Here is a 17,269-nt window from a genome sequence, read left to right as displayed (position 1 = left end):
AGTACTCAACCCCAGAGAACTCGCATTCAGAGAACTGTTTCGTGTTCAAACTTTAACATGCATATCTAACAAATATGGTATATATACACACTGGTAAATGTCAGTTAAACAAATCACTACATGCTGACATTCCTTTCAAAGTATGACCAGTAACCAGGCAACATGACCCAGGTACAGGTGCCCCCAATGACGATATAGAGACTGTTGAGAACATATTGTCTATTGAAAATATAAATGTTCCGTATGAAACAAATGAAAGTGTGTGCTGTTTTTACCAATACTCCAGCAAACATCATGGAGGAAAACACCAGAAATGGGCATGTACAATGTACTCTTTGATGGTGTCGAACCCGAGTATGTGGTGTGATGAGCGAACACTTTAACAAGCAGACTCAGATACTTAATGATGTGTGAGAAGAAACAGAATGATGAAATGGCGTCAGTCTCATTCTGTAAATATTTTATGTCTTCTCTTAATGGGATATTTTTCATTCAAAAGAACTAAAAATGTATGCATAATAATGATAATTGTACAAAGTAGTCAATATCCCTGACAATCGTAAATACTAGTCAAGAATACAACAAGTTATACTGAGCACATACCCACTCCAACTTTTTGTCTAAGTCAAAGTTGTTGCCTTGAAAACTTTATTTTTTGGTAAACATCAAGTTTTCAAAAGGCACCAGTTCATCTACCTATGTGTCAATTTTGGGGAATATGTATTTTGTGGTTTTCAAGAGATGCCTTTTGAGAGCTTTGTCTTGAAGCCCCATCTTCTCCCAACAGTCTGTTCTCCCTGCCTAACAACTATCTTCTGTCCATCACAAAAAAATCTGATTCACGAAGACTTGTCAGCGTTGAACAAAAGCATGTTTTTGCAACACATGAATTTGTTGGGTTTTTTGTAAGCTTTTTTTCTTGGAATATCACATTTGTGGGAGAATCATTTAGTTTGAAACCACATGCGAGATGTAGCACTATAACTGTACTTGGTACAAAAGGTCTCACAACATGAACTTTTTAATCAGCCAGTCATCATAAGGCTTCTAAATTCCTGGTACCAATGGCAGAAGATGACAGTGCCAGTTTATTGCTGTGGATACACCTATTATAATGCCCACCACACCAAAACTAGAGTGTAATCAACAGGCTCTAGAACCATACGTCTCTCATTTAGATGGGCAGTCACCTTTCCATGGATTTGAGAGGTACAAATCAAAGTAAACAACTCATTTGAAGGAAACTGTTTTTTTCTGGAGAAAAGTTGTCTGTTTATCATTGTTTGGGTGGAGGAGCGTGGGACAGATCAAGCAGCCCGGCCATCGCTACTGATGGCAGGAGGACGTTCTGTATGTACATGTAAGGGTTATTGTAGTCATTGGCCTGGGCTTCCAGCATGCTTGGGTTGTTGTAGTAGTCAGCCTGCTGATGCTGTTGTTGTTGCTGCTGTTGCTGTTGGGCCCGGTTGTCCACTACAGTTTCTGCACCAATAGGTGGGGGAGGAGGGGCATTGTGATGGTATGCCACCATGGACGGCTGCATAGTCACTGTTTCATAGACCATATTATGCTGCTGCTGCTGCTGCTGTTGTTGTTGCTGTTGCTGCTGCTGTTGTTCCTCCCCCATGTGTGACGCTACTTGCTGCTGCTGTTGCTGCTGTGGAAGGCTGTATATGGGAGCTTGCGAGCTGTGAGCTGCATCCGTCATCTGGTCCGAAACGACATTCATAATAATGGTCTCATGGTCAGGAGCCACAGAGGTCACAGAAGTAACGATTGGTATTTGCTTTAGTTTGTACATTCGTTTCTTGGCTGGAGGAGATTTTATTGCCTGTTTGATCGCATTCGCAGCATCAAGGACTGCGACTTTTCTAACGGGTGGAAGTGACTCTTCATCGCCGTGCACCATCCTCATGTGACGTCGGAGATTGTACATGCGCCCAAATGCCGAGCCACACCAGCACTTATGGTCCTTCGTCTTCTCATGTGTCTTGATGTGGCGCCTAAGGGCATTCTTAGCCTTGAAGGACATGTGACACTCATGGCACGGAAAGTCCCGGATCTCGGTGTGCTTGTACTTGTGGTGCATCTCCAGCGTCTTCTTGGCGTGGAAGGCAGCACCACACACTTCACAGATGAAGTTGCGAAGATTCTCAAAGTGAAGTGCAATGTGCCGCTTGAGGTTATTCTGTTCGCGACACTTGTAGCCACAATACTGGCAGGTGTGGGGCTTGTCCCCTGTGTGGTAACGGATGTGGCGCTGCAGAGCCTGTTTCCTGTAAACGTGGAACACATTTACACCATTATTTACAGTGTGTATTCACATTTACACCATTATATACAGTGTGTATTCACATTTACACCATTATTTACAGTGTGTATTCGCATTTACACCATTATTTACAGTGTGCATTCAAATGTTGGTATACCTTAAATCAGAAAGATGGCTGTTTTCACAATGGTGTTATAATACAGTGAATTGCTTTTAGTCGGACAGCAGTGTAGGCAGACTCCTGATGGAGTTTGGAAGACAAACAACTGGCAAGTTTCTAAAGAATCGAACACACTGGGAAATGGTTGTGGTGAATACTAACATGTTGGGTAAAATTAGTCCATACTGAGTGAATACAGTCCATACTTGATGAATACAGCCCATACTGGGTGAATACAGTCAATACTTGATGAATACAGCCCATACTGGGTGAATACAGTCAATACTCGATGAATACAGTCCATATTTGGTGCAGTCAATACTTGATGAATACAGTCTATACTGTGCATACAGTCAATACTTGATGAATACAGTCCATATTTGGTGCATACAGTCAATACTGGATGAATACAGCCCATACTGAGTGAATACAGTCAACACTTGATGAATACAGTCCATATTTGGTGCATACAGTCAATACTTGATGAATACAGTCTATACTGGGTGAATACAGTCAATACTTGATGAATACAGTCCATATTTGGTGGATACAGTCAATACTTGATGAATATAGCCCATACTGGGTGAATACATTCAATACTTTATGAATACAGTCCATATTTGGTGCATACAGTCAATACTTGATGAATACAGTCTATACTGGGTGAATACAGTCCATACTGGGTGAATACAGTCAATACTTGATGAATACAGTCTATACTGGGTGAATACAGTCCATACTGGGTGAATACAGTCCATACTTGATGAATACAGTCCATATTTGGTGAATACAGTCAATACTTTGTGAATACAGTCTATACTGTCTGAATACAGTCAATACTTGATGAATACAGTCCATATTTGGTGCATACAGTCAATACTTGATGAATATAGCCCATACTGGGTGAATACAGTCAATACTTGATGAATACAGTCCATATTTGGTGCATACAGTCAATACTTGATGAATACAGTCTATACTGGGTGAATACAGTCCATACTGGGTTACTACAGTCAATACTTGATGAATACAGTCCATGTTTGGTGAATACAGTCAATACTTGATGAATATAGCCCATACTGGGTGAATACAGTCAATACTTTATGAATACAGTCCAATACTTGATGAATACAGGTGCATACAGTCAATACTTGATGAATATAGAATACAGTCTATACTTTATGAATACAGTCCATATTTGGTGCATACAGTCAATACTTGATGAATACAGTCTATACTGGGTGAATACAGTTCATACTGGGTGAATACAGTCAATACATGATGAATACAGTCCATATTTGGTGAATACAGTCAATACTTTGTGAATACAGTCTATACTGTCTGAATACAGTTAATACTTGATGAATACAGTCCATATTTGGTGGATACAGTCAATACTTGATGAATATAGCCCATACTGAGTGAATACAGTCAATACTTGATGAATACAGTCCATATTTGGTGAATACAGTCAATACTTTGTGAATAAAGTCTATACTGTCTGAATACAGTCCATACTTGGTGAATACAGTCCATACTGGGATAATATTGCCAATACTGGGTGAATAAAGTTACTCCTGGATCATAGTGTCTACACTGGGGGATATGCAGCCTCCACTGGGGTAATACCGCTAATACTGGGGAAATACTGTCATTCCTGGGTAAATACTTTCTATATTGGGTAAATACTGTATACACAGGGGAAATACTGATACTATTTAGAGAATGCTGTCTTCACTGGGATTTACTGTTTACAATGCATGTTTGGCAACATTCTGTCAGTGTTGACACACATTCCATCATTTCCTGTTACCACCATAAAGGGAATACATCCCATCATGAAATTACATGATAGCAATCAAGGAAAGGTTTTTAATTTGGGATGACAAACTCTAAAACCCACATTTCTAGTGAGGACAATTAAACAACAATGGCATCTATCTAATTCCTATCATATACAAACATACTCGAGGTAACATACCAAATATATCACAAAAAAAACCATGTTCCAAAAGTAATGATGACAGCCTACAGTTGAGTCCATGTTAAGGAGAGTTACCTGAAGTAAGCTTTGCCACATTCTGAACACAGATACTTCTTCTCCTGTGTGGAGAGTCCAGCCTTCAGACAGTGATTGTAGGTCTGTCGGTGTTTAGCAAGGGCCTTGGTTGTCCGGAGCGACAGCTGACATGTGGCACACTCTAGTGGCCGCTCCCCTGAAACACACAGGCATATACACTCTTGAAAACAATAGTAGGGATTCATGAAAAGTAAAGGGATATGTGTCTAAGGCCTCCAGGTGTAAATTGGCTAAAGTCTCTGATTAGCAGATTACATAACAGGCACTAACCAATCCTCAATCAACCTCATTCAGCCCCGAGTCCCAGGACAGTGCCAACACTACAGGATCCACTGATCCAAACCAGGCTGTAGGAAATTCCACTCAAATGGCAAATCAGCTAGCTGCAAATTCTTATCAGGCAACTGGAGTACAAGTTATGGGATTGATGACTGGAAATCGTCCACAGTCTGGATGCTGAGTGACCTACTCTCTAGATCCAGGTGTGGATAAATAAATGCATGTATCCATGGGTGGAATGAGTGAGTGACGTACGTGTATCTATCCACGGGTGGATGAGCGATTGACCCACCTATGTCTACCACGGGTGGATGAGTGATTGACCCACCTATGTCTACCACGGGTGGATGAGCAATTGACCCACCTGTATGTATCCATGTATTGATGAGCGAGTGACGCACCTGTGTCTATCCACGGGTGGATGAGCGATTGACCAACCTATGTCTACCATGGGTGGATGAGCAATTGACCCACCTGTATGTATCCATGTATTGATGAGCGAGTGACGCACCTGTGTCTATCCACGGGTGGATGAGCGATTGACCAACCTATGTCTACCATGGGTGGATGAGCAATTGACCCACCTGTATGTATCCATGTATTGATGAGCGAGTGACACACCTGTGTCTGTCCACGGGTGGATGAGCGATTGACCCACCTATGTCTACCACGGGTGGATGAACGATTGACCCACCTATGTCTACCACGGGTGGATGAGCGATTGACACACCTGTGTCTATCCACGGGTGGATGAGCGATTGACCCACCTATGTCTACCACGGGTGGATGAGTGATTGACCCACCTATGTCTACCACGGGTGGATGAGCGATTGACACACCTGTGTCTATCCACGGGTGGATGAGCGATTGACCCACCTATGTCTACCACTGGTGGATGAGTGATTGACCCACCTATGTCTACCACTGGTGGATGAGCAGATTGACCCACCTATGTCTATCCAGGTGGATGATTGATTGACACACCTATGTCTATCCACGGGTGGATGAGCCGCATTGACTCGGGCCTATGTCTACCACGGGTGGATGAGCGATTGACCAACCTATGTCTACCATGGTGGATGAGCAATTGATGTCACCTGTCCATCCACAGGTGGATGAGCGATTGACCATCCTATGTCTACCACAGGTGGATGAGCGATTGACACACCTGTGTCTATCCACAGATGGATGAGCGATTGACCCACCTATGTCTACCACGGGTGGATGAGCGATTGACAAACCTGTGTCTATCCACGGGTGGATGAGCGATTGACCCACCTATGTCTACCACGGGTGGATGAGCGATTGACCCACCTATGTCTACCACTGGTGGATGAGCGATTGACCCACCTATGTCTACCACTGGTGGATGAGCGATTGACCCACCTATGTCTACCACGGGTGGATGAGCGATTGACTCATCTATGTCTACCACTGGTGGATGAGCGATTGACCCACCTATTTGTACCACTGGTGGATGAGCGAGTGACCCACCTATGTCTACCACTGGTGGATTAGTGATTGACACACCTATGTCTACCACTGGTGGATGAGCGATTGACACACCTGTGTCTATCCACGGGTGGATGAGCGATTGACCCACCTATGTCTATCCATGGGTGAATGAGCAATTGACCCACCTGTGTCTATCCGCGGGTGGATGAGCGATTGACCCACCTGTGTATATCTATGGGTGGATGAGCGATTGACCCACCTATGTCTACCACGGGTGGATGAGCGATTGACCCACCTATGTCTATCCACAGGTGGAGGAGCGATTGACCCACCTGCATGTATCCACGGGTGGAGGAGTGATTGACCTACCTGCATGTATTCACGTGATGATTAATGTGTGACTAACCTGTGTGTATCCTCATGTGGATCTCCAACTGCATGGGACGCTGAAACTTCTTGAAACACACATAGCACTCAAACTTCTTCAGCTCTGGTTGTGGCAGGTCGCCATGGATGATGCGGCGGTGTCGCAGAAGCTCCTTGTTCCGGGTGAAGCACATGTTACAGTCAGGGCAGTCATACTTCCTGTGACCCACCAGATGCTGCAGATATTGCTGCTGTCGCTCAAACGTTGCCCCACATTTATCACAGTCAAACGATGCGGCCTTGTCGTGTTCAAGCATATGTTCCGTATATATGGCAAAGTCTTCACATATCTCTCCACACTTCAAACACACAAATGAAGTCTCAGCATGGGTCTTATAATGCATGAAGAGGGACACCTTCCTCACAAATGTCCTGTTACAGAACCGACAGATGTTCTTTGTGCTTCGCCCCATCACCTTGTTGTACTTCAGGTTGTGTTTTTCTAACATGTGCACCTTGCAATGCTTTTTCTTTGTGAACTTCTCACCGCATGAGGGACATGTATAACTGATGGCAGAGAGAGTCTGACAGTCGTGATGCAGAAGTTCTACCTCATTTTGCAGCTCCCGTTGGCAGTGTCGACAGGACAGGAGATTGTTGCCATGTGATCGAATATGAACAGCCATTGATTTGTAATGTTTAAACTCCATCCCACAAGCTTTGCACACAAACTTCTTCTTTTGAACATAGAGTCGCTTTGCTTTTGATGTATTAAATATGGATTTGATTTTACGTTTTTTCCTTCCCCTTCTCCGAGATCCAAGTGTGTCAGGTTTATCATCCGGCTCTGTATCGTCTGCCTCCATTGCCTTCTTCACCTCCATCTTCACCACAGCTGACTGTCTGGTTTTCCCAGTGCCAGGCGGCCTTCCCCGCTTGTTGGACGTTGGTTTGGGTTTAGGTACATCTTCAAAACTAGCAACATCATCCTCACAGTCAGAGTCAGCATAACTTTGACGCAACTTTGTCATCCTTCCTCGCGACGACACTTTAACTTCTTCAGTTGGTTTATGAACTGGAGGTGCAACATTCTGTTTTCTCCGGGGATTTGGTGACTTTTGAAACGTCCCCTGACGTCTTCGCTCCATCCTCCTGCTGATGATCTTTCTCTGTCTTCACGGGGACAGTCTCCGCCTTCACAGCACGGGTTTCAGTTTGACTGGATTCCGGAGTTTTGATCTGACCTCGGAGTTTCTGCAGGTATTCCTCCAGCAAGCCCACAGCATTCTCCCGTTCCCCTGATCCAAGTGTGGAGAAAACAGCTTCTATGCCAACAATCTGAAACAAATTTGAAAAATGTTCATTCATACTAGATGACACCACAATTCCACAGTACAGCAGCTGACCCTGACAGTTATTATCAGGGCAAAATCTTTCAATATCTCATATGCAAATATACCATAGTTAGTGGTGGTCCGATTAATTGAAATAATCGTAGGTTGGTTGCTGTGACTAAATGACCATTGTGTTTTTTTCATAATCGAACACAAACAATTTTGGAACACTTGTTTGCATTAACAATATTTTTCACAAGGTTGGTTTTGTCTGTGTAATTAAATTTACATTTCATAAGCAATACAAGTTCGTTCCAAGTCATGATTGATTTTTTCTTAAAGACTCCAGGAAATTATGTTCCTAACATACTAGTAATCCTTTAAAGATGTGAAATTTGCAAATGCATTTGTGCAGTTTGCAAAAAGGAAACCAAAACATTTGTGCATTAACAAACATAACAGGAAATTTCGATAAATGGCGCAAACCAATTATTTTCTATGGTTGATTGGTTGTAATGAACCAATCATCAATTATGAGATTTTAACCAATTCCCAACACTAACCATAGTTAAAATGGCGGATACTAAAGTACTGTCGGAAATAGACAAAAACTGTATTTTCTCATTTATCTCTACAATTTATGTAATTGATAGTGTGCGACAATATTGTATTACAAAGGACACTTTTTAAATGCGTAATTTGAAATTAGACTTAGCTTCATTATTAACGATAGCTGGCATAATAAGTAATAACTTTCATGCTGAAACTATGAAGGATGTAGCTACCATGGAGTCTCACTGTCACTATAAAAAAGAAATAGATAGGAGGGTTCGTCTCAAAACCAGAACCTGGACGGGTGTCGCAGACGATCGTTGGGGTCGGGCTGGGGGATAGAGATATCAGCTAAGATAAGATAATCCTTTAGGGCAATTATACTGGGGAAGTACACGGCATGTCATAACAATCTACAGTCCTGTCGATCTTCGCGATTGGGTGGTCATGCCACCTATATATTTTGAGACATTTAATACGATGCGTTTCTATGGTTATCAGGTATCATACTCTTTTACATATCTTAACATAAACTTTATGAAAGAAAGACATGTAAGATGTTAATCAATAGATGAGACATAGTCAACAGACATGAAAAAGCACAAAATATCTTTGAGATGCCCCCTTGTGCCTGTAGGCAACACATGCATTTCATGCCAGGTGATTCGACGGTCCGTCGTCATACCTGGCTGAGCGACCAATTGGCATGAATAGTCTGATCTATTGTTTTTAGCAGCTACAGGTATTTTTTTCTAAGTTTTGCCCGATTTTACGAGTAAACATGCTTTTATGGATATCCTATTACGCATCCCACTGAATGCCAAGTTAGGCCGAAGTGGGTTATTTCGACATATGCTATTTGCAGTTGTGTAAATTTTAGGGATACAGAGTAACAGCCTAAAAACAGTTTTTTTTCTATTTCCAACAGTACTTTAGATGAATATTCAGAAGGTATAATTTCATCAGCATTCTTTGTTAATGGCATTATTGCCAGAACCAGGAACAGTTTTGAGCCCTTGGTTTTCAAAAAGATTTGACAACATAAAATTGGAAACCTAATGTCAGACTGTTCAGGTGTATCCCCCATACAGTTTGTTGTTTAATACCGCAGTCTCCAATATTTCACCTATATCTGAGTAGTCTAAAAATAATCCAGTTTGGACCGGATACACTAGTGGCTGTATCAAAACAACACTCTTGTGTGCAATTTTATTACTTTAGTGTGCACTGTCATGTAACCAGTGTGCAACACAATCTCTACAGTGTGAGATTTCATCTGTCCTGTGTGGAATTTCATCTCTAATGTGTGTAATGTCTTCTATATGCAATGCCATCCAGCCTGTATGCAATGTAATCTCTCCTGTGTGCAATATAATCTCTCCTGTGTGCAATATATCTCCTGTGTGTAATATAATCGCTCCTGTGTGCAATGTAATCTCTCCTATGTGTAATACAATGCCTCCTGAGTGAAATATATCTCCTGTGTACAATGTAATCTCTCCTGTGTGTAATATAATCGCTCCTGTGTGTAATATAATCTCTCCTGTGTGTAATATAATCTCTCCTGTGTGCAATGTAATCTCTCCTGTGTGCAATGTAATCTCAATGTTATCTTCCCTCTGCCCAAAGTCAACATTCAGAGGACCCGTGAAGATCCGGGTTAGAATTGATCTTCAGTAACCCATGCTTGTCATAAGAGGCGATTGACGGGATCAGGCGGTCAGACTCGCTGACTTGGTTGACACATGTCATCGGTTCCCAATTGCGCAGATCGATGCTCATGCTGTTGATCACTGGATTGTCTGGTCCACACTTAATTATTTACAGACTGCAGCCATATAGCTGGAATATTGTTGAGGGTTACGTAAAACTAAACTCTCTCACTCATTCAGTGGAGATGGCAAAGTCTACCAATATTTGACAGATGGATAGGTGATAAATAAACAAATGTTCATTTTTGGTTCAGGTGGTTGAAAATGCTTTATTTGCTGCATTCAATGTTTTCTATTGTTTACATAATTCCATTACTGTTTTTTGGTCCAAATTCATACTTCTGAGGAGAGAAATCTAAAATGTTTTCAATTACAATAATATTTTGGTATACAAATAAGAGATAATGTATGGTAGAGAATCATTTCAACAAACACTGGAACTCAGCATGAATCAGGTTGTTTCTGTGGAGAGTGGTGGGCTTCATGCAGCATGTGACGTGCCTAAAACTTCCCTGCTGTTACATCTCACCATGGTCCCCACTCAGCAAGGGAGATGCTACATTTAATGTGTCTTGGAATCAACCACAACCATACTTAATTGGTTGCAAATACAATTTCTTTGTGAAGATAAATCCTAAATGGACCAAATACTAGTAACAAACTTCAGCTGATAGATTCAACATGGAATTGAAATATTTATGTAATATCTGTGGTGATAATGGTTACAAATTAAGAACATCATACATCAATTCAAATGAGATAATCTAAATATCATCACCACTATGTATTATCTGATGAACCTTTGCGTGAAATAAAATCATGTCATCGCGTGATATTTATAATACCTGTTATATGACAAGACGCTTACCGCAGCTGCAATGAATGGTCCCTTTGCAGTTAGAAACAACCCTTATGTCTAACACATCCAAACAACGGTGATAGATAAGTACATACCGCAGTAAATACTTGCACAAGCCTAATTATTGTTAATAAATGTAATAAACACTAATTAGAAGTCACAATAGCTAATTAGACGTCCCCGTAACGCCGAGATGGGGGAGTGTGGTGTGTGCTTGAGAGGGTCTGTGCGATCTCGTTAGTGGGGCCTTGGTCACACACGACCACGCCCCCCAGATCACATTATGCGAAACTGTTTTCCGTTTTTCTCATTGAAAATGTGATTACCTTTTCTTGTATAGTCGAAATTGACTGCTTGGCCATAGTGTTGTCGTATATGAGCTGTTTATCGCAGATTTCACCCTTGGTAATTTGACATGGCGGAGTATTCGTGTGGAGCCTCCAATTACCCTCTTCCGGTTAAGGGATCGATCATTGTGTAACTATTCGAGAACCTGCAACTGTCTCGATTGGATGGTAAGAGCTCGAAATTATAGAATTTCCTTGGATTCTCTTTGCAAAACTGTAAATTATTTCTGTGGGTGTTCGGCACAGCGGCACGTGACGAGATCCGGCCTGGACCAGACAAACCAGTGATAGTTTTAACCATGACACTCTCATCTCCGACTCTACTCCTACTTCTAGAGAATAACGTATTTGAGAGGAATTGAGAAGTTGGGGTACTTTAAGCATGGATAAAATACATGCATGAACAAGTTCTTTATTACAGGAGGGACGTTTGGGTGTGTGTTCTATTACCGTCATCAAGGAAGTGATGAACAGAGTATGGATTGACAGGCTTGTATACAGATATGAGGAAGTGCTCTTACTTATGTATTATATAAATAAACTTTCACCCTTTTTGCTACCCATTTTTATTTTGTGTATATTTTAATGTCTTTTAGTATTATATATAGTATGTCTTTGTCTCTGTTTAATCGCACTGCGATTGGTTATGTATTCTTAATGTACATATTTTATGAATTGTAAAATGTATACAAGTGAGACGATAATAAAAAATTGATTGCTTGATTGCTTGATTGTTGACTGGATTAGGTTTCGATGAGTAAGATCAGAGTTAAAACGCTAACAAGTAAAGCCGATGCAGGGGCGGATCAAAGAAAACAACAAGATGCACGTGTACTACATACATCTCGTGTACATGTCTGTCTACATGTTTCTAGTTCCTTACGGTATAGTCCCGTGAAGATGCGGGTTAGAATTAATCTTCAGTCACCCATGCTTGTTGTAAAAGGTGACTAAATATAACGGGATCGGGTGGTCAGGCTCGCTGACTTAATCGGCTGACACATGTCATCGTATTCCTATTGCGTAGATCGATGCTCGTGCATTTGATCACTGGATTGTCTGGTCCAGACTCGATTATTTACAGACCGCCATATAGCTGGAATATTGTTGGGTGCGGGGTAAAACTAAACTCACTCACTCACTCTTTACGGTATATCATAGTTTGTGTTGGCAGTATGAATGCGTAATTATCAAGTGTGAAGCGGTTCATGTGTGACACTTTTATAAACAGCTTTTATGTATGAAGACCTCAACCCAAAAGGTAATGTAGATCTATCTTTCACAACGAAAGAATAGCATCGCCCATTGTCTTATCACCAGCTGTCAGCCTCGCCTCAGTGGTCGGTCATGCCAAGATCATGAGAGAATGTGCTGCTCATCGACCGAGTTCAGTGTCACAGTAACCTTGTCCAAGGTGGGAATCGTCAGATCTACTGACGGGATCCGCTGATGGGATGTGCCATGTTCAACAGCCTTGTATAGACAGCAACTCGATCGCCATGTGGACGGCTATGTACATATATAGATACTCAAACACTCTAAGAAGATCAGATTCTTTCATTTTGCAGTAGTTAAATATGTCCTCCTAGATGTACGTTAATCTGACAACTACAAAGGTTACGACACCCATGGTAATCATATCGTTATATTTATCACTGGACTGTTAATTCCAATATATGTCTCAGCAAAGCATCAGTAATACATTCGTTCCTTGGATTCTGTGTAGACTGCACATGGGGAGTCGACGCGAGGAGGGTCAGTTTCTGTAATTTTGAGCGTGATATAAAACACGTTGTTATCCGGTTTCTTCCACTGAAATGGTGTAATTCAGGGTAAGCTAGTGAAAACATCTAGACTTCAAGAACTTCTTCCTCCCACAGGTCCGGTTCTAAAATGAGCGATTACAAGTTAATCGTATTGAATCAGGTCAAGCAAAATTTATATTTGGAAAAGTGAGTCAGTAAGTCAGGTTTTACGCCGCACTCGGCAATATTCCAGCTATGGCGGTGGTCTGTAAATATACTCATGCCAATAATGGTTGTCGCCCCCCTCCCCACCCCAACGTCACACACCCACACCCCCTCTTCAATTAAAAAAATTAAGGGGGTGACAACCATTATTGGCATGAGTATAATATTAATCGACCAACAGCATGAATATTTAGAAAAGGTTAATTTAACTCGTTCGTTTAACTCGACGAGAGTTAAATTGATCTGAATTAATGGTTATTTTTCAAATTTTCAATTTACGTGCTGGTCATCCTACTCTTGTAGCTGACGTTTAACATGGACCAGTCGCATGTCTCTGTGGTAATTAACAGTAAAGTAAAGAAATCACGAAATTACGTGGCACGGTCCAAAAGGGACAAATAGTTTTAAACTTTAAATCACATCTGATGGTAAGAGACAGGTTTGTTTCCTTTTCTGCATTATTGTCACAACACCCATCAACAAGTAAGCGTCACCTCATGCCTCGCTTCCTGTGCTGCTACGTTGTGTGTTCTGTTGGTAAACAACAGCTGGACGAGTCCATTCTGTCAATGTATTGATATTGGGTCGTTATGCATCGTTAACACCTAGCACTGTCCACTGTACCAGGTCAGTCTATATATTGAACCCTTTGCACTATCACGGGGGTCGTGATACCGTTTCCGAGCTAGCGCGACCTACGATGACCTGAGCTGACCCAGCGGAGACCCCAGTGCTCGCCCACTGCTCTCTGAGTGACCTCTCGCTCTGGTTCTGTGCTTGCAACGCGGTCAGGGTGCCCTTGTGGAGCCAAAACGAGGCTTTGACTGGTCGACGATCCGTGCATGACCTCTGCTGACTTAGTGTGGAAGTACTTACACGATAAGCATTTAGTTACCCCGTAGACCGCTAATTAGGGCGGAGCATACAGCTGATGTTGATGCGTTTAATATTTTATATTGTCGAATCCATTTCGCGCGAAAATGTGCTATATGTACCGTCAATGTTGATGAACCTGTGTACCAATTTTTAAATTATTTTATTTTGTTTTCAATTAACTTTTTTTTCTCAGAAATCCCTGTTACAAATCGGAGCTCTTGTCCAGGGTAGGAGGAGCCCCATTGCACCAAAAATGGAGAATGAAGAAACACTTTCTGAGTTATTTATTTATTTATTGTGTGTATGTACGTGCATGTGTGCGTGCGTGCGTGCGCGTGCGCATGCGTGCGCGTGTGTGTGTGTGTGTCTGTCTGTCTGTACGTTTTAGACATTAGACATGGATACCACACTCGCTCACACATTCACACTCTATATACATATGATGTGAGATTAAAAGTAGTATAGGCAATACTTTTGATTTAGTTTGTAGATATAAAACCTTTGCTGACAACAGATAATATGAAGTTATCATTGCAAGTATGTTACTGGCAACAAAACCATGATATATATGACAGGATATTTAAAATATATAGGCACATATATATGAAAGTTACTTGTCATTATCAGATTTTGAAGAATGACAAGTAACTTTCATCAACACTGATGAAATCCGATATTCTGCCCCTATCAAACCATGATGATTTAAAAACTAGGTTATTGGCCACAAACATATTACTATAATAGAACACTGGTTCTGTAATGAAATCTTCAAAGCATTGTGGAGAAATAGTAATGTATGCAGCGCCAACAGACACACGTCTTTCAAGAAGGTACTTGTGTATTTGTGATTTTTACTGCATTTTTTAGGAAAGACAGAACCAAAATAGATATATAGAATAATAAAGATTTCCATTTTGGAATAGTTCCAACATCAAACATATACCTGTGTACCAAATTACTATTGAGTCTCTCTATGTGCGTATATTCAAGGGTGCTGCTTTTCTTTGACGTGTGAAATATTTTATAGGTCATTAACCTAGTGTAAACTCTTTTAATTCCATGTAGATCGTTAATTCCTGTTTATTTCATAATACCAAGCTTACGGTCATCGATTTTCAAATCCACGTTAGCTGAAGGACCTCGCATACGAAATGTCTACCTCAACAGTCCTTGAACCACTTTATTTTCGTTTGGGCCCAGCACCGTCTGTAATGCCACGTCCCAAATAGTTTACAGTTTCCTCGCCTTCTGAAACATTCATCTCACAGGCTCTTCTTACCAGTTTGAATTGAGTTATTTGTTTCTCTCAGAGGTGTATATTATAAGGGACTATATATAAACGTTAGTTAAAGAGAAGGCAATGTTTTATAAGGGTTGGAGGAAAATCGGATGTAAACAGACACCATATAAAGAAACCATTTAATCTGCTTTATTAATACACGTGACAGTCTCAGTTGACTAAGGCCACCAAAGGGTCAGTGAGTCACATGTGATATCTCACTATGCCTAATTTACTAACGCTTAGTCTCCGAAAGTATGATTTTTATGAAAAATAGCTCCGTTTAAATTGAAAAGTAATCTGAGTGATATTGAACATTCAGAACCAGGGTGTTTGCTAGGTTGTTGTTTAACGCCGCACTCCGCATTATTGCCGCTATATGGCGGCGGTCTGTTAATAAGCGAGCGTGGACCAGGCACTCTAGTGACTAGCAGCATTACCAGCATCTACGCAATTGGTATACGATGACGTGTCAGCGAGCCTCAAAACCCGACCCCGTTAGTCGGTATCCTCCCATTAGGTTCAGATTCTTTATTCTCCATAGGCAGACAGGCAGTTCGCAGACGCCTTAAAACAACAACATTTACGGTTCAATGAACAGATTAGCTACTACCTGTTACCTACACATTATAATGTAACAGTCCAAATAAAAACACAAGAAACATATCTAATGCCAAGTATATATATATTTTATAACAAGAATGACATAATAATTTTCAAATAACAATGTACATAATGGTAGCTTCCAGGAGATACCTTTTTCTAGAAATATTTTATCTATATTTATAGATCTAATTCTAATTTTATCTTTAATTAAAGCCCTTACATTCAGTCGTTAGTGACTACGACCAATCTTCGATTATTTCAATTAATCGGGCCACCACTAGTGGGAATGACGATGATTTTTATGGAGAAGCATATGTACAACCATACCATGGTATTTTGCCAACCTCCCCAATTTATGTAACAGTTTAATACCCCTGTCCCATCCATATTTATGTAACTGTTTTCATGACCCCTTAACGGAATCATCAGTCCAAAATTAATAATCAAATATAGAAGTTTTCTCTTCACAGTTGACATTAAAATATGGCGCCCCATATATATATATATATATTTTCATTTTCTATTTTTTCACTCTCATCACGGAGAGTGCAATGTACAATGTCCAAAGACAACACACACACACACACACACACACACACACACACACACACACACACACACACACACACACACACACACACACACACACCAGAAAAAAAGCATATTCGCTGGACACATTTAGTGAAAATTAAATGAAACTGATTAGATACCTGGCTAAAAGGCATATTTACTGAGAATAAGAAACAATTGTTATAGCAAGACACTGCGTCCCAAGTGTTCGCAGAAATAACTGACTCTTACACATTACTAGTTGCTTCTGTGCACTGCGTGGAGTATTGATGTAACGTCCTTCACCCATGATTCATACTATCTTTAAGAATTGCTTTTACGAAATCAGACAAAACGCAAGCAATGCATATATCACCATAAAGCCAACAAATTATAAAAGAAGAATACCCGGTAATTTATGAAAGTATGTGTCTTCCCTGCATTACAAATTTTGTGTTATTCAATTTCAAGATTATATTCTACGCTGCGCTGTTCATTTCTGGAATTTAGCTTTTAGATACTCTCAAATCAACCAATCAGACATAAAATATACGCTGGTTCCCGGCTCCCTTT

General features: G+C 40.9%; 1 protein-coding gene across 3 annotated transcripts; it reads right to left on the bottom strand.

Annotated features, from left to right (window-relative positions):
- Positions 1 to 1,233: 1,233 nt before the first annotated feature.
- LOC124288991 (oocyte zinc finger protein XlCOF6-like) lies at positions 1,234 to 11,947 on the bottom strand. Of its 3 annotated transcripts, XM_046725589.1 has the most exons (5): positions 11,396 to 11,947; positions 6,653 to 7,950; positions 4,492 to 4,648; positions 1,640 to 2,276; positions 1,234 to 1,609 (listed from the first exon to the last, which is right to left on the bottom strand). In XM_046725589.1, the coding sequence occupies exons 2-5, from the start codon at positions 7,758 to 7,760 to the stop codon at positions 1,277 to 1,279; spliced, it is 2,235 nt and encodes a 744-aa protein (XP_046581545.1). In that variant the 5' UTR covers positions 7,761 to 7,950; positions 11,396 to 11,947; the 3' UTR covers positions 1,234 to 1,276. The 3 variants fall into 3 exon arrangements, with proteins under 3 accessions (XP_046581545.1, XP_046581543.1, XP_046581544.1); XM_046725587.1 differs by having other exon boundaries at positions 1,234 to 2,276; XM_046725588.1 differs by lacking the exon at positions 11,396 to 11,947 and adding an exon at positions 11,079 to 11,300 and having other exon boundaries at positions 1,234 to 2,276.
- Between the last annotated feature and the right edge of the window lie 5,322 nt (positions 11,948 to 17,269).

This window comes from Haliotis rubra, unplaced genomic scaffold (genome assembly GCF_003918875.1).
Source record: "Haliotis rubra isolate DU_JTF1 unplaced genomic scaffold, ASM391887v1 Scf43, whole genome shotgun sequence".
NCBI classification, from domain to species: Eukaryota; Metazoa; Mollusca; class Gastropoda; order Lepetellida; family Haliotidae; genus Haliotis; species Haliotis rubra.
This window is presented reverse-complemented; position numbering and strand designations above follow the sequence as displayed.

What these genes read in the sequence shown, in the direction of transcription:
- LOC124288991 (XM_046725587.1), bottom strand. Translation starts at nt 7,760, where the DNA reads ATGGAGCGAAGACGTCAGGGGACGTTTCAAAAGTCACCAAATCCCCGG. An exon ending in CCACATGAGGATACACACAG is followed by an intron (nt 4,649 to 6,652) that starts GTTAGTCACACA and finishes TGTGTGTTTCAG; the next exon opens with GGGAGCGGCCACTAGAGTGT. An exon ending in TGTGGCAAAGCTTACTTCAG is followed by an intron (nt 2,277 to 4,491) that starts GTAACTCTCCTT and finishes CCACGTTTACAG; the next exon opens with GAAACAGGCTCTGCAGCGCC.